At 31.6% G+C, this 19,279-nt stretch overlaps 1 protein-coding gene across 7 annotated transcripts in view; it reads right to left on the bottom strand.

Annotated features, from left to right (window-relative positions):
- LOC148617842 (kinesin-like protein KIFC3) overlaps positions 1 to 19,279 on the bottom strand; it is a 58,100-nt gene that overhangs the window by 19,673 nt on the left and 19,148 nt on the right. For 5 of the 7 annotated variants that reach the window (XM_088585421.1, XM_088585423.1, XM_088585422.1 and 2 more), the window contains exons 4-9: positions 11,387 to 11,429; positions 7,840 to 7,934; positions 6,442 to 6,500; positions 5,026 to 5,115; positions 2,261 to 2,300; positions 314 to 390 (exon numbers count right to left, since the gene is read on the bottom strand). In XM_088585421.1, coding sequence (XP_088441547.1) covers positions 314 to 390; positions 2,261 to 2,300; positions 5,026 to 5,115; positions 6,442 to 6,500; positions 7,840 to 7,934; positions 11,387 to 11,429 — 404 coding nt within the window. The other 2 variants (XM_088585425.1, XM_088585426.1) reach the window with 2 other exon arrangements.

Raw genomic sequence — 19,279 nt, 5'->3', positions numbered from 1 at the left:
ATTACGAGTTACTGACGTTAAAATGAACTGTCGTATAGATTTAATGATATAATTTTTGCGATCTCGTAGTAATTGCAAAACAATTTTCGATTAAGAAGTTTCCATTTTAAAGTACAGAACGATTGAATACCGATCTGACATTTCCTTTCATTTCCCTTCATTGTAAGTACTAAATAAGTAGATGCATGTATAAACATGCACTATCTTAAAAAAAAGATAGCCGACGCAGTAAAATTTGTTCTTTTTACTTATAATTTTCATCAGGAAATAACGCATGCGTAGGAAAAATCACATTTGTTCTATAAGCAATTACCTCCTTGTTTTCTGCACGTAGTGATGTAATTGTCCATTGTAAATTTTTAATTTCCTGATTCATCTCATCTATGGACGCTGTGGGTAAATAAACAGATAAATAATGGAAAAATAATAATTAATAAAAAAAAAATTACACACACACACAGACTCAGAGATTCCTATATAAAACTTCCAAATTTACTTGCGCAGTGTAAGATGAAAATACTAAATGCATGCCTTCATTCACCATGACATTGACCATACATGTTACTGTATCCATTACATTCGTTACCTAACACAGCTGGTTGAAGAGATTGAATAGTCTTGATTATACATCTTGATTATACACTCTGGTAGATCATACCTAACATTGCTTGTAGATAAGTTTTGTGAGTTTTTTCTCTGGAGTATGACCTTGAATAAACTTACTTCAGAATTTTAGTTTAAAAAACATAGGTCACAAACCCGATTTCGAGATAACTGAGCCTTGCTAAATGTAATTTTTGTATAGATTTTGTTGAAATTTTCACAATTTTGCAAAATATTTGTTTACAAAGTGATACAGACAGACAGACAGACAGAATAAAAACCAGGTCCGTAGACAGGAATTTGTAGAAGGGGGTGCTATCGACTTCTATATTCACAGATCAAACAAAACTTTGACTTAGTGCTTATTTGTTTTTAAGGGTGTGAAAACATTCAAAGATTGAAGTGTTCAATCGTCAAATATTCTATGCCACTGATTTTGGGTTGCTTTCAACATCCGAAAACTCCGCAGGAATTTCGGTTCCCATGATAAGATTGCTCTTTCGTAACCGTTATGACCCGAATGTTTATTTTTGATCTCGTATGAAGCTAGAACTATGAAACTATGACGGTAATCACGACCGATCAGCAGCTTAATGTGGAATAGTGATATATAATAATGCAAATCATATGCGAATATACTAAAATTATACTAGCCCAAAAAGTCGCTAACAATATTAGCGACTTAAAAATTAGGGAGACAAAATACTAATTCCACTTTTCGTTCAAATAAAAGAAATAGACCACATGACAGAGTATTAAACACTCTGAATTTTACCTATGAAAAGACATCTTACATCATCATTATTGAAATAGACAACATTCATATTCACTTCCGTTCCGGAAAAGTTCTTTATTTGTATAGAGATCAAATAGGGTTAGCAGGCGAAACGTGACTTTGCAATAAAGAATATATAACTTTTACATATATTAAAAGAGACATGTTTTCACATAACTATTACTATTCTTCTAGTCTTCGAATCCGATAGCGTTTATCGTTGTCTAGAACGAAATCGTAATCAAGTATCCACCAAATTCGAAGTAAATGGTGAATATGAAACCAGAAACGTATAATTACAGGTCTGTGGTGAAACTCAGATAATTTTGGGAGGTTATCTTGCTAGTTTTGTATTAATATAATCTAAAAGTTGTCTGCAAAACCTGTGATGGTTTATCTTCTTTTGTGGTCGATATAACTATGATCATGGGTATGTGTTTCTTCCTGGGATAATCCCTGATTTTTCGCTTCGGTATTGAGTATATGTCCAAATTAGTCTTAATAATACCCAAATATGGACTTACCAAATATGTACAAATAAGTATTTATACTCAGTAATTAGATACTCGAGCTTCAAGTTCTTCGCAACAGTTTACATCATTTCTTTATGAATTGTGTTTTATGTTCTGAATCAACTTTACCGAACCATTTCATTTATACTCAATTACTTGCTCATTGAGCACTTGTAAAACTGAATTTTGTCATATAAAACTTGCACACCAATCATGTTTTGAAGCTTGGTACACAGTATTTTAAAGAATAAAAATTACTTTTTAGTTTGATATAATCAGAAATACAAGTGCAAAGAAAAAGTTGAATCCCATGAGGAATACGACGTATACTAAATACCACTATGGTTTTGAAAATACAAGCAAAACACACCTCTTGCATTCTGTAGTTCATCCTGTGCCTCCTCCAACTCCTTTAAAAAGATAAATGTACATGTAAACAAAAACATTTTAAAAGATGAAATATACGAACAATACAGTAATTAAAAAAAAGACAAAATCTTAAAATAGACAGCAATAAAACGCATCATGTAACATACAGAAAAGCAGACAACTCAGCGGCTCAGAAAGATTGGGAGGATTTTTTTTCTTTTAAAGAAAACGCACACCAAGCTCCCATCATCGTCTGACGCCAAATCTAGAGGTTGCAAACAGCGTCAGAAATGGGAAGAGTTTTGCAATAAATGCCGACAAAAGAGTGAATAATTTCACGAAGACGTTATCCGATTGTTCATTTGTTCCGTATCCGTAAATTTCGAAAAAGTTACTGATATACGTGAAAAAGAGTATGAAAATTTCCATTTAATAGTAGTTAGAAAGTTTTATTATAAAACAAATCTTTTATCAAAGAAGAAAGTCAAATGTATAAATGTTCCCTTAGAACAGAGTTGGTAACTAATTTCAGTCAATGTCAAAGTTTAAGTAAGGCACAAAGCAATGCGGTCAACCACCCCAATAACATTTACTAAGCAATGAGGTAAAAAACAAAAAAAAAACAAAAACACAGCGCGTGCACAATGACATAACGTCAGTTTAATTCAATACAAGTCACGTATATTCCATTCAGCGGTTATAATTAAGGTTCGGGAATGTATTGCAGAAATAGTATAAAAGCGTATATCCTTCTTATAAATAAGCAAAAAAAGTATCAAAAATACCAAAGCGTCAGCATTGGGATGACTGAAATCTATCAAAACCTAAAACCATAACCTAAACATGAGCACATAAAACAGAAAAAAGATCTACACGTACATACACAATATAGCAACCGATTGAAAAATTACACATAAAAAAACTGAAAATATGAGAGACAAGAATTCACACAAAAGTACTTCAATGCGTGGATACTAACTTTCATGGATTATGGAAGAAACACAAGTTCATGGGTTCTTGAATTCGTGGTTTGGCCTACACGCGAAATCCACACAAATTGGTACCCCACGAACAATTATAGTACTTTCAAAGTAATACGCAATAGACGAAAGAAAAATTATTAAAAAAACTAAACAATCAAAATATGATGAGCACAATGATATATTAGTGGATTTACAAGCCTAGTTATCAGTATTTGGCCAATCGGGAAACAGAATTACGATCAGGTGACTTGCGTTTCCATGGAAGAGCGTCTTTAAGGTCAGAGGGTAAAACGCGAATATATACCGACTGTGTCGGAAACAAAATGAAAGATTCAAGTTTCTGATCGGGTAACCCCTTTGTCTCCCTAGGTCACTGGAAAAGTCAATTTTACTTTAACTTTAATTTCCACTTGATAAAAATCCAAATAGCAGGTGCACAATGGAATATATATAACGATAATTTTGCTGAAAGTTTCAAATAAAATCCATTAATTGATCTCCATGAAGAGTACCTAATGCAATCATATAGATAGCTCATGTAACGCTAATGGAAACGCCAATTCCGTCCGAAATAAAAATCAAAATTATAGATTAAAATGAGATTCTAGAAATTATATTATCATAATGATCATTCCCTGTCAGTTTTGTACATAATACGGAAACTCTTTTCAATATGAGTAAATGACAAATAACATCGTATAAAAGAAGGACACGTGGACATGAATATTTAAAAGACAAAAAAGGCACATATCAACTAATACATCATTTTACGTTAATTGAAAGTTGATGTGAAACCCTAAAATCGTTTCTGATAATAAATATCTTATTAAAATGATTATGCCAATGGAAACCCAATACTCATATTATTGGGATTGAAAATCAAAACATTGGGTGCACAGCAACATAACCTAATAGCTATATAGTCATTCCCAAAAAATTCTCATATGAGTCTAACATTTGGATATGAAGTGTGCAGTGAGATGGACGGAACAGACAGACGACCAGACAGATGTACAAAACTATTAATAACTAAATACGCCTTGACTTAAAAGTTTAGAGATGGCGCATGACGAAGTTCTCTATGTGTTTGCAGTCCAGTACATATATTTGTTAACTACAATAACTACAATACTAACAATTCTTTGATTTTTCCGACGCAGTCGGTAAAGTTTCGCTTTTTACCCTTTGACCTTAAAGACGCTCTTCCATGGAAACGCAAGTCATCTGATCGCAATTCTGTTTCTTGATTGGTCAAATCCTGATAACTTTGTGGCGTTCGAAAAAATGCATCGAAAATTGCTAAAGAAAATTATAAGTAAACAAATTTTACTGCGTCGGTTATCTTTTTCTAAAGATAGTACTTGTTTTAAATCTATTTGTCACCATTACTGCATTAATACCTTTAGTTTCTGTCAAATAAAAATTTAATACCAATAAATGTCTTTAGATACAATTTGATTTATTTAAGAATTGGCTATGATAAAATTGTGTCTATTGGAAAATACCATAAATTTTCCATGTGTATATTGTTTGTTCCGCAAAGTGCACTAAACAAAATATGCGCATAGATAATTTATGTTATTTTTCAATAGACAACATTATATCATAGCCAATTCTTATAAATTAATTTTTAAACATATTTTTTCTTTAAACGTGAAAAAGTAGCTCTGAATTCAACTGAATAGGGGCATGTCAATATTTTTTTTATCCATTGGGATGTAACAAAATTATTTTAACCAATCACATTACAGTATTCATTTCAAATTAATGTATATGCATATACCTTTTGCAATGAATTGTTTTTGTTCATCAGCTCGTTCTCGTGATTTGCTGTCGATTCATCTCGTACACTTGAAAGTGGCAATTCAGTTACCTTTTAAAAAGTAGTGAGAAACAAGTAGTGTTAACAAGTATATCAAGTCTAAATATATAAATTCCAATTGCTTCTTTTGCTATTATGTCTCTGTTGTGATCAGGAGTATTTACATTAATCAATTATGGACTTCAAACAAAGTCAATACATTTATCAGACCGAGGACGAAGTCCGATTGAAGTCAATATTTTTAAACGAGTCCATATTTAAGAAAAAAGTCTGTAATTTATAAATTACATAGGTAACAAAGCATTTTGAAAATTATAGTGCATTTTTGTATTCGAAAGTTAGACTCAGCACGTCATTTTCTCCCTAAAAACTAAATTTCATCTAAGGCAAAACATTTTGAAAATATGGCGGGAAAACGATCGCCATAGCAACGTCAACTTTGAAGCGTCACAAAACCTCAAGTTTCAAACTCTTCCTAAAAACCCAGTTGCATTCAAATGATAGCGCGTTAAAACTTTGGAGTGGAAAATCGGTCGAAATGGCAGTTCAGAAGAAATAATCGATAAATTGACCAGCTCCTGTAGTTCCGAGAAAGGTGATTACTCGCAATTTTTTTTATTCTTGACAAATTAGAAAGACCGCTAAGAATAAGAACTGGCACAAAAACATACATTGAAAAGAACAATAATAATCATCATAATTCAAGGAATTTTACATGTTAAAGAAACCACATCACAAATCACAAGTGAAGACATACATAAAGATGGTCATTTAGGATTTTTTGAAAAAAGGAAGGGGTCTCTGAAACACTTGTCAAATTTCGTATGAAACGTTCAACACTATAGGCATGAGTATACTTTGGAGAAGAATCTGCCTTTTTAGTTTAATATGTAACTGAATAAATAATCAGTAAGTTGTGTTTTAATACTTTATGGTCTTATATCATCAACCCTACTTGCTTATACGACCGAAGGCTACTGTAGAGATACCTTTAAATCAAAATATGACTTTTTTTTATATTGCATTTGTTATCAACACGATATCTTGATATTGACCGAGAGGGCTTTAGTCCAAGGCACGCACACACTCCTAAGTAATATGGACCTTGTTACAATATAAGCCCGATAATAAGGATGATTCATGTAACAAGGGCAATGATTAATAAAATGCTTTACATGGGAGCAGCTTGATATCCTGATATCCTATCTTAGAAAAGCTATAAAACTTCGAATTGAATTGTAACAACTTTTCGTACTCAAGACGAGTATGCTGCCACGAACCACTGAGGTGCAAAATAGAAGGCCTGATCAATCAATGTGCCACTTAAACAATAATTTCATTCACTGATAAAAATGAATTAAATTTCAGCATATTTACATTTTCCATATTTGGTTGATTTTCTTCATTGTAGTTTTCCTTGCCTCGATTTCTCTCTGCTGTAATCAGATACAGAACGTTTCGTCTTATAAAGCATATAACTGACATATGAATAGCATACTAGATTTGTCTTAAAAGAGTAATCAAGGGAACCAAGGTTATAGAGGTAATCTATATCTATATAATAGTTCTATCACCCATCCTTCTCTTTCTTGCAAGAAATTCATTTAAATGACAATATGGATCGTCACATGCCTCCTTGGTAACACTTTCAATTAACCCTGTATGTATGTTTACATACGTGTTCGGGTTAACTCTTCATTAATTACATCTTAAAGAGATAGACCTATGTTTAGGGACATAACTCATGAAATCAGGGATATGTTGGTATCATTCCAAAGAGTAATCCAGGGAACCACGGTTATAGGGTAATCAAAAGAATGTAATCCAGGGACAAAGACCAGACATGGAAAACAGACATACACAACAAAGAACATAAAGTAACTAAAATCATAAATACAAAGTAACAAAAGCAAATGAGACTTCGGACTCTACTAAAAACTCGGAGCAAGGACGAGGTGCACCGGTAGGGTAAGCTTCCTCTGCTTTTCTAGAAACATCCGCCGACCTTGCCCATAAAAAGTCAAGTTCAGATTGATAACACCGTAACGATCCACGATGATGACGACCATAAAACTTCTGTAGTGATGACTTCAATCTTGTAGCAACATAACACTGTTCCAGGAGTCTATTTGTTATAGAATTCTAGCGCGATACAAAAAGTCTGCGTAACAACCCTTTAGCACCTGCGTTTGAAGTTTTCACATCACATCTCATACGTTATGCCAGAGCTTGCCGTAAGCACGCGGACATTTTGTATCGCGCTAGACTATTAGGCTTCTGGAACAGGGTTATGTTGCTACAAGATTGAAGTCATCACTACAGACGTTTTGTGGTCGTCATCATGAAGTCGTGGATCGTTACGGTATATCCATCTGCACCATGAAAACTCATTTTTTAATGTGTCATGGTATTCCTTTTCGCTTTCGTCTACCCTGGACTTTACTTTTTATGAGCAGCTCAGAGTGTGTTTCTAGAAAAGCAGATGACGCTCAATATACCGATGCACTTGGTTTATGCTTCCAGATTTTAGTGGAGTTAAAGTTGTTCAGTTACTTTTGTATTTTGTTTATACTATTTTTTTTTTCAAATTTTATGTTCTTTGTTGTGTGTGTCTGTGTTCCATGTCTTTAGTTCTATGCAGAATACCCTAAGGAACATTCATACCAAGTTTTGTTTAAAATGGCCTAGTTATTTATGAGAAGAGTTCACTTTTCTTAAATTTATCTAAATGCTGTTATATTCTAATTTGGCATGCAAAAAGATAACTATACTTACAATTGTGTGATTTATTTCTCTTCCAACAAATGAATGCCACGATTAAAAATAAAACTATCACTATCGCTATCGCCAGTACCACATATGTTATGACACTGAAGTATAAAAATATACGTCATCAAATTTGATAAGGGTGAAATGATTCGTCGCGATATCGCAGTATCACGATACTTTCGGTCAAGATACAATGCGATACATTTGACTGAGGTTTCAATACAATACGATGCAGGTACAAATACTTTTTATTCAAACAATTGATGAAATTCCTATGCAAATAATACAGTAGGACATGTCTTGTGAGGAAAAAATCATTAATCTTTGTTAAGTAGTAGAGCAAAAAGTAAAGTGCAAAGTAATAGACTCTAAGGAATGAAACCTGGCTTCAACAAAATTCACCATTTTTAAATATGTCGAATATTTTTTTAATTCAAAATTGAAGAAAATATATAGGACAACGTGTAATTATGTATCGTATCGAAATGTATCGTATCGTCATCCCTGTATCGTATATGTAGATGTATCGTTACAGCCAAGAGAGGGCTGCTTAACGTGCGTTCCTTTACATAATTATTACTTGTTGTTGGTAACATGCCTGGAATGATGGATTGTCACATTACCATAGTATCCGAGTTCTAGCAAATATAAAAATACAATTCGCAAATAAAAGTTCGAACAAAACAAAACATAAAGAAAATAATAATAAAATGAAATGAAAAAAATCATAAAAATCAAACAAAAACAAAATTTATCAAATTGACTTTATTTGGATCAAAATAATGACTCTAGCTTTGTTCTTACTTTGTGCGTGAATCGGGCAAATTTCACAAGCTAAATAATTCAAAGAAAATTTTAGTCAATATTTTATAGTTCAAATCATGCTGAAATAAAACCACAACACACAAAATTGGCGTTTCAAGTGCCCATTAGTTTTGTCCAGCATGGGTTATTTACTGTATAAAGTTTGAAGACGTCAGTTAAAAACCTTTCGTCAATGAAGGCAGACAGATAATTTACTGTTAGACTCAATTCGAAAAACAATAATCATCTGAAAACGGTATAGTGTATGCATGTAATTATTTTCTATATCCTTCCCTTGTGTGGAGTTTTACATAAAATTGCATCTAATCTGGTCCCCTGGTCAATCAGATCTAGAATTTCAAAAAAAAAAAAAAATGGATGTCGTAAATAGAATTAAAGGCCGAGCGAGACGAGAAGATTTTTTAGTATAATGTTGCTTTTAGCACTGGAGGTTCTTGATTCCAATGCAAATTGTAGCATGAACAAATTTTAAACGATTACCTGATGTAAAGATAATCTATAATCATACATATGTATTTTTCATATTTTTTCATGATATGTAAAAACTAAACAAAATGTCAATCTTTACTACTGATTTCTGAATTAAAAACTATAATCGATAGTTAAACAGTATCCCATTTCACGTACGTTTACAAAATGTGTTCCATTTCAACTTTTTCCCCTTTTTTTTAAAACCTGTCAAAGAGCTAATCATTAACATTCACATTCAAAAACTATTTTAACTGAAGAGCTAATTAACATTCACATTCAAAAACTATTTTAACTGAGTATTTTTCCTATACTGTAATTATACTCATTAAAAGCAATTCCACCTGAAGAAAATAACATCCTTGATGAAAATATTAAGATTTTCCAAAACTAGACACTTTTTTTATCAATTTGAATTAACCCGCCAATTTTACTTGGTTTAAGTCGCTATTTTCCAGTTTATCATTCATAATATGTATTAAAGCTGCCTAAGCTATCATTTTCGTAAATTTTTCTTTCTGTTGAAATATGCCTTAACTTTGAATTATTTCTACTAAATTGTACTTTTCCTGTATAATGTCATATATTCACAAATAAAATGCAATAAATGAATTAAATAGGTGTCGATGCGTATATTGTCTTGCAAGACAAAAAGTCCACCAAGATAAAATTAGTATGCATGTAACTATTGATGACCTCAACCCGCGCATGTGCAGCTAAGCGAAAGTGGTTTATCAACGGCAAGGAAGACCCGTTTCTTCGACGGACTCACACCGTAAAAGAAAAAAGTTCGAATACAACGCAAGCATCCCTTTTGTAATTTACAAAGTGATATAACATAGCACAAATGTGGTCAGTAATTGTCATTATTTACTTCAAAACTAATCAAGAAATAGATGAAATGAAATGAAAACAACACATGTGCTTACCTGTGTATCCGTAATTGTTATTTTAACCAAGTCGAACGTATTTTTAACCCAGGTGATTGTCCTGCCGGCAATCTTCGGAAGTAATGGCGAAAAAAAATAAGATTAGAGCTATTGATCTTCTTTGATTATAAAAGCGTTGTTTTCACAATATTCTGCAGATATTTTCGACATTTATTGCTTGAAATGCCTTACAACAAACTTATTTCATCAAATCAGCTAAAATTCAGTAGAATCAAAAATGAACAAATTTGGCAGCTTAAGCAGCTTTAATGATAGGATGAAGATTTAACTGGTAAGTGTGTTAAATGGAACACATTTAATGTTTCTGGACTAAAATCCCTAAATGAATTTCACTATTAAATTTCTCTCAATTCCAAAAAGGAGTCCCTCAAATCTTCAGTTGATTTGAAGATAAGATCTTAGTTATATTTTGCAGAAATAATAGAATATTATACAGCTGAATAAGTGCCAGAAACATATTAATTGGTTATAAAAGATGTATTGAATGATCATATAAAAGGAATTACATTTGGTCTATGTTTTAAACACATTCGAACTAAACTCTATTCAATACCTCTCACTCTACTACACTCCATCTACAAATCAAGTTCAGACACTCCTGTGTCTGCACCTACCTCATCATTATACAGACTTGTTGCCATCATTTTGGATATCGTTTCCACAAACTTTTTAAACCAGTTTGTGAAAAAGGTCAAGATGAAGAAAAACGTTCATCTCTTCCACTACCATTTGTTAAAAAAGGTACATATGCAATTAATTTGGCTAACATCCTCCATCACCAACAAAATTCATCCATATTTCAAGGACAAATCAATACCGATTATTTCATATTCCTTTACTTCGCCTATTGCATCCAAAATTTTCAATCGTAAAAGGCTATTGCAGAACCTCGAGATTGAGACTTCAAGGCTACCAGTTTTAGTGGAGTCCGAGTCGCTCATTTATTTGTGTTACTTTATATTCTTTGTTTGTGTCTGCGTTCTATTCCTGGTCTTTGTCCCTGGTATGCATTCTTTTGATTTCCGCTGAAATCGTGGTTCCTTTGATTACTCTTATTGTATATAGTTCAGAAATAGTAGGAAAGTTACTTTCATGAACTGGTGACATAAGGTGTTTTGATTTCTGAAGGATAAAAAAACCAAAAATCAAGATCTCATATCAGACAACTATTTTTTTCGCAAATGTGGGGGATACGCCGCGTCCGCCCCTTGTGAATCCACGCCTGGCTTGAAGGATGTGATTATACTCTAAGTAAAAATGTTACAGATCACACACTCGTGCGTGGAAAGGGTTTATAGAAACAAACTCACTGCGTTCTACTAGAACAATCGCATAATCCTTCAGTACTTGAATCTGAAAAGTGAAATTGATTTTAATACCAAAAATGATTTCTGAAAATTGTATTGCACATGCCAATAGTAAATGTTTAACATGCTTGTGAACTGTATACAGCTTAATATTATCTAGGGTAACATAATGTGTCGATTCCACAAATTACGTCTTAAAGTATTTGAATCATTAAATAACTAGCACCTGAATACGAAAGCGTAAACGTAATTCGAAGCTACATGTACATTCGACAGGTAACGCCGAAGCCTGAATAGTTGGGGCAAGTATGAACACAAAATTTAAGCTCTAAAGTTGGAGTGTGAAAAATATTTGACACGACGAAATTCAAAATTTGTAAGTGGACATTGACCAACTAAGACCAAATGGCAAAAGGGACACGAGAAAATGTCCGATTTTCATTTAATTCTATAGATTAAAACTCTAGTGTTACAACAACAATTACTCTCAATTGTTTAAATTTATGATAGTGGGAAATATTTTTGTTTCTCTAAAGACACAAAAATCTTTGCAAATATATTATCTTCATTTCTTCTCTAAATCGAATCCAAAGAATCATTATTTTTTTTCCATTATAATCTATGATTTCCAACCTATGATTTCAGAAAGACATAACTTTTTGAAGCACCATATTAGACCATGGGCCCGATAACGACCCCCTCGAAGTGATTTTATCAGACCTATATAGGTTGATATATATGTACATAAGATATGTTAATCCACCTGTTTGCCAAAAAAAAATAAATAAATAAAAGCAGCATTCTCATGGAAACCAGGGTCTTAAAGAATGCTACAAGGTCATTTTAACGTATTTGTCTTTGAAACATTTTGCTTCCATACAAGTAGCACATATTTTTAAATACAAATGGCATCAAAAGAAAGCCAGCCAAGATATTCTTCTTTACATAAGGATTTCAAAAAGGTGCTAATCTTTTGAAAAATGGAATGAACTTTAAATCGACTAATAGAGAAGTTTAATTATTTGGCTATCATATGCTAAAATTGAACAAACGTGAAAGATTACGATACATTTAGGTCTAATAATTGTGCCCATAAAAATCTGAAAAATTGGCAATTTTCAGATTTTTAAAATTGTGCAATGAAATGGTTTATTTACTTTGTTATGCTACCAAATATTCTTATTTTTTCTAACAATGATCAAAAAGCACAAGATTCACTTCAAACCTGTATAGTATGATATAACATTCCATATTTCATCATACTTTTTTGATAAATATTTAACGATCCAACTTCTTTGCGCATTTCCTTATAGTTATCAATTTGAAATTTTAGAATTTACCATTAGATACTTGATATTTACCGGATTTTAAGGAATTCCTCATCGAATGGGTAATTTTGGATTTTGTAAATTTTCAAAGTTTCCTCGAACTAGAATGTATTCATTGGTGAACAGATTTCAAAGCAAATACTTGAGTAAACATGCTTAATTATCAAAAGCATCTGCAATCGATTGTGAATATTCGGGGGAAAAAACATTAAACACATATAAGAAGTGAGAACTTATGTTAAAATCCTATCATTAGTGAAAATTTTGTTTTGAATTCATCTAATGAATCTTAAATTCCATTTATCTCTAAAATGATAATTCAGCATCTAAAAATTGACGTTTCCGTGTTTAAGGATAACCCTTACCATATGTAGCTCAAACGCTTTTCTTTTGACACAAGTATTTCCATTTTTTATTGCAACATATCTAAAACAAAAACTTGTAATTCCACGAAATGAGTTTGTCTATTTCTACTGAAACTCACTTGAACCGTTTAAATGATCAAAATTAAAAACAAATGATGTGTATAACCAGGGTAGTCCTATATGACACACATGCAAAATATCTAATGTAATGACTAATCATCATCATTATTATTTTTACTTATTTCATAGATAAACACAAAATTTAAAAATAAAACAATTAAAAATTCTAATTTTATGAACTTAATGTACATTAAAATCAAAATATTAAAAATTAATCGCAAAGAGTTATATTTTACATTAATTTAACTGCATAAAGAATTTCATTAAGCATTTATGGCCCATCTCTTAGCCTTCTGATTCGCATAAAACTAATTTTCACTTCTTTTCCACGAAGCAGATTCCAAATTAGAATATATAGTCATCCTTTTTAAAGATAAAACCTTAGAGAATGTTTTGGTAGATTTCAGTTTTGTCAATTGATAAAACAGCAGTACAACTATTTGATTTTTTTATTATAACTGCAAAATGTATTATTATATAATAAAACAATCGACCTATCACGTAGAATTACTGGATAACAATATTCTTCTGACTTCTGGTATGCATAATAAACTGTAGTCTAGAAGAAGCAATTTTGCTTCTTAATAATTGAAAACAGAAAAGGGCTGAAAATGATAATATTTATATCAAATCTTTGATTTTTCTAATCATCTAAATGGTATTCATCTTAAAGGAAGAAATTGACAAAAATCATTTTCCTCCAAGCAAATTGTAAAAAAAAAACTTAAAGCTTAAAAACTTCAAACAACATTTCCCTACTATTATGAATGATCTGAGAGTATTAGAAACAATAAACAACCAAATAACCTGTTTATCAATACTAGCAAATCACAATGTTGAGTAATACTTATCAATGTTGAGCAATACTTATCAGTATTGAGTAATACTTATCAATGTTGAGCAATACTTATCAGTATTGAGTAATACTTATCAATGCTGAGTAATACTTATCAGTATTGAGTAATAGTATTGAGTAATACTTATCGATGTTAAGTAATACTGATTTGCTTCGCATAGCAGTTTATCAGGGCATCACCAAGTACAATCTCAAAATCTGTAGGCATTGAATTACATTTAACCATAATACAATGAAAAATCAAATGATCAATTCTGATTATTCAACTGTAAATAAGAAATGTTGCTTTAAGCATACATATGGAATTTATTTAAGTTATAAATATTTGCTAGTCTATTATTTATTAGTTCAGTTTCAATTAGATGAGATTAAATTGTCTTAAAAATAACAACTTCTTTTTGTTGATCGTCTACTACTGGAATATGCAACAATTTAAATGAAGTAGTAAAGGACAGAACTTAACTAGTCTCGTTTTCGTCTATTTTCATGATCAGATATTGATTTAAAATTTCAACAAACATTGTGTATATTTTGGAAAAAGAATTGCCTTGATTGATTCACTTTACCTACAGAAACATAACTCAACTAAAGAAAGATTGAAAAGTACAAAACTGAAACTTCCTGTTATTTCATGACAAGATCATCCTTATCATTAATGATTTTGCGTTTATAGTATATTTATGGAAATTGTAACGCTTTAGTTGTTAACAGTTATAAGAAATTGATGGCCTCGGGTCTTAAAACCTATAGATTTCTAGTATAATGTTTCCTTGCAAAAACCATTACATCAGGCTAATTGAGACTAACATTAATTACAATTCATACATACCGTAATGAGTTTTATCATGATAGACATAAAAATAATGGTCAATTACTTTCATGTATATGATATACTCGTATTGCCCGAAAGAGTGGAAAAGAGGGGGGGGTATTCATTCAACCTCTATTAGAATTTAACACTGCAGTTATATCTGAGCAAACAAGTAAGATTTCGTTTCACTGTAACCATGTGCGTTAAAATTATGCTTTCTTGCAAAAAATCTTTTTAGGGGTTGTCTATGTATACTGTCCGGTGATCATAAGGATCTCAAAAGTCAAAGAAATTTTAATGGAAAATTTTAGGGGAGGCGGTTATTTTTTTTACTTTTTGACTATTATTTTATAATAAAAACTATGAACCGTATTCTCATTCAAAAGCTTGAAAAGTGAACGTTTTAATAGTATCTAACAATTTTGTATCTGTATTTTATTAATTGGAAAACCTAGTTTTTGCCAAATTTTATCATTTTAATGTCACGGCCTTCGCTATTTCTTTAATCCCAAGCTAGCACCGCACTTATATTTTGGCAAATAGGCAGAAATATGTTTCAAATACATCAATAATGAACGCTATATAGGTCTACAAAAATCCTTCTATGGGAGAGGGGGTTATGTTTACCCATGGTCTATACGGTTGATAATGTGCTGTCGACTGAAACGTAACTATCCATTTTAAAGAGATCAATACACTAAAAGTAAAATCGTAGTGTGGAAAACTGTAAACTATTTCAGCACCCTTTTGGCCACCTATTGTGGATCAGAATTAATATTACATACGTTGAGGACATAACTTTTTGTAGGAATAAACTGGTATGTCAATGTAAGTGCTAGTAGTAATTGTTTGTGTATTTGTGTAACGTATAATCAGTTTCTTTATTTCTGTCTAACAAGAGATTCAGATCATTTTGATGATTTTTATGTGTGTTTAATTGTGCAATAGTTTTTCCACAGTGGCCAGATTTAAAAGAGGGATATTGTGAACACGCCTAAGTGCTTTAACCTAGCCGCATTATTTTGCGCCTGTCCCAAGTCAGAAATTTCTCACCACCGTATTGTTTCGTTTTCATTTTCGGCTTACATTTATGTCGCTGGAGTTAATGGGGGCAGCTATTTCGCTGTTCCTGTATAAAATGTTGTTTTAGGGCCAGCTGCAGCCAGCTTTGTGGTATGAGGATTTCCTCGTCGTTCATTGAAAACCCATGCATGGTCTTGACCTGACAATTATCATCTGGATTTGGTTGTTGTCTCTTTGACAAACATGTGTATGGTGGAATTTGGTTTAACCTAAAGATTTTGGAGATATATGCAAAACTCTGCTGTTTGACCCCCATGTTCTCTTTTCAGTAAAGGCGGCCATGGTTTTTAACCAATCAAAATTCCATTATGTGCAGAATATTTTGAGGAACAATCATCTTAAGTTTCAGCTCGCAACATAGTCTGATAAATACCTGGCATATCTCATACCTGGCATTAAATGCCAGGTATTTATTGCTTAATGGCCCTTAATTAACAAAACCCCCATCCCCCAGCATCACCTGTATCCATTATGGAAATTACTAATTAATTGAACAGGAACATGTACCTACTGGTGGTTTTACCTGTACAGTTAATTATCACACACAGGTGGCTCATCTCAGTATTTTAGAATTAGTATATAAGTAGAATAAATTAAAAATAAGTTTTTTTTGTAATTTAGGGTTTGAAATGTTCAGCATGTTTAACTAAAATTATGAAACTACTAAGTTCTCAGGAAATTTGTAGCTATGAATCATTGTATTTACAGAGTCTTAATTAAATATTATACATATTTATTTAAAATTTTGTTGTCTTTGATGAGTTTAGGCATTTTGATATAAAACTAAATGGTATTATTACATGTATGTGACAATTTATATATTCAATATTTATTATTTTTGAAATATTTTGAAAAACTAGTTAGCAGTTTAATTATTTTGAAAATCATTATTGAAAACTATATTTTGTTTTTGTTTTGTTTTTTTATGAACACACATTTTCACTGCTTCATGATTTAATATCAGAATTTATCTGAGATGTTACAGTTGTAAGATTTATTTAATTACTGAGACAGGAATATTTTTTTCGGAAATTAAAATAACAACAAGAAAAAGTTAAAACTGGTTTATTTCAGTGGAAATCTACATATATACCAGCACAAAAAGATTTCCATGTTAAAAGCTACCCATTTTCAGAGGTCTATTTAACATTGATTATATTATTAATGATAAAACACCTTAACAAAAGGTGCTACATGTAATTACAATTCGATTTCAAATAAAATCAAACTATCACATTGAAATGATATATGTTTAAGAAAGTAAATATGGTTTTGTTTATTTGTTAAAAATCTTACATTATGATAAACAATTAATATATCATTTATTATTTATATTTTTTTTTCAGTTTTACTATATAATAGGATATAATATGTATCTATCTTTTTTTCCTAAAAAATGTAAAATAGTACTGAGTGACAATGAGTAATCAACGGAACCAAGGTTATAGTGGTAATCAAAAGAATGCAATCAAGGGAAAAAGACTAGACATGGAAAACAGACATACACAACTAAGAACACAAAGCAACGAAAATCATACACACAAAGCAACAAAAGCAAACTCGGACGCCACTAAAAACTGGGAGCATGGACCAGGTGCATCGGTAGGGTAAGCGTCCTCTGCTTTTCTACAAACAATAAATGTTGTGCAATATACAAATGTAACAAAGTATATAAAGTATATAACAAAGTCAATCTTCACTACTGATCACATGTAATAACTTTCCATGTACTCTTATTATTTCCATGGACAAATGATTTTTAGGTTAACTAAAAAAAGTCATGGGAAAAATATTGATGTGTTACAGGAATGTTCCCAAAATGTCTAATCCCAGAATGGCTAAAATAAATTATGCACAGAATGTCTAATGAAAAAATAGTTTAATTCCAAAAATGTCTAAGAAGGAAAAATTAGTAATAAAAGAAACAAAACGTAATATTTATTGACAATATGATTTTTTACTTAAATTTTTGTCATTTTAGCCAAACGCCATTACAATATTTCTAACAAGGTTTTTAAGTTGGTCTTCCGAATCGACACCTTTCGTTTTTTTAATGATTAAATATGTCTGACAACATGGACAAAGGGCATATTGGTGTGGAAACAAATGATAAAATCTTGAATTGAGCAAAAGAATAAAACACATGGGATAAGACTGTTGTAAAAACATAGTCTTTCAAAATTAATGTAATAAGGTCTATACAGTTAGAATATTGATTGACATTATGGGGGGAAAAAAACTTTGATTCATATTAATTCATATCAATTCAGGTTAAAATTAATCTTTAGACATTTTGGGAATTATCCTTAATTTGTGATTAGACGTTCTGGGAATTAAAGGGCTAATATAGGTAAAATTTACCTTTAGACCTTTGGTGGTCACGTGACATTACAAGAAAGTGTTGTTATTTTGCTCCTGGAAAAACTATGGATTTTGGATAGTTAAAAGTGATTTATGGACTAATTTTTCGTATGCGTGAATATAGCTATGTCTATTTACTTTCTATACTGGAATTTTTTAAGAAATGGGAGTTCAAGATACCCATTTCTTAAAAAATCGTTAAAACTAAGTTGAAATATTGTAAATAGTATTAAGATCATAGAGACCTGCTACCTTTTGCCCGGGGCTTGATTGTGCCTATTAGAAAACTGCTCAATACAGAATGCATGAAATTGGACTTTGGACTTCATACTATTTTATAGTATTTATTCATAAAGCGCTGTCTTTTCGACTTTATAACGAACCAATAGATACTACGGTAAAATGTCTCTGAAAGATACGTTACGCCTCCTGAAGGAAAGTAGGAAAATCCTTGAGGCAACCCAAGAGGGTAACTTTAATGCCAATGCAGCTTTGAGTATGATACTCAATATAATGACAAGTATGGAGTCGAGTATGAAAAAGATGGAAATCGGCATTGATAAAAAGTTTGTATACATAAGACAGGAATAGTTAGCTGTATCAGCAAGGGTACGGACACTAGAAAGTGTTATTGCGGACTTTCGAGTGTAAATTTCTGACTGCGAGTCAAGGTGTCAGGGGGTTGCAATCTGTTAGATAAAACTGAGAAAAAAATAAAGAATGTTTACTTACAGATTAAAACGAACACTCGGACCTTGATCCATCAAGATACTAGAATTAAAGAGTAAGATAAGAAATCTGTCTTACAGCCAGATATACAACCTGATGCTGAGTGAAGAAATAAAGAAACTGAAAGCTTATGTACTTGATTTGAAAGTCGATCAATGAAGTACAAGTTGATATTTACAGGTCTGTGCCGCGAGAGAGATGAGAACACTGAGTCTTTATTATGTAGTTATCTCTATAACGAGC

Source organism: Perna viridis, chromosome 5 (assembly GCF_037379345.1).
Source record: "Perna viridis isolate PV_CMFRI_1.1 ecotype Kerala chromosome 5, ASM3737934v1, whole genome shotgun sequence".
Classification (NCBI taxonomy): domain Eukaryota; kingdom Metazoa; phylum Mollusca; class Bivalvia; order Mytilida; family Mytilidae; genus Perna; species Perna viridis.
Note: the sequence above shows the minus strand (reverse complement) of the source record. Positions and strands in the feature narration are given on the sequence as shown.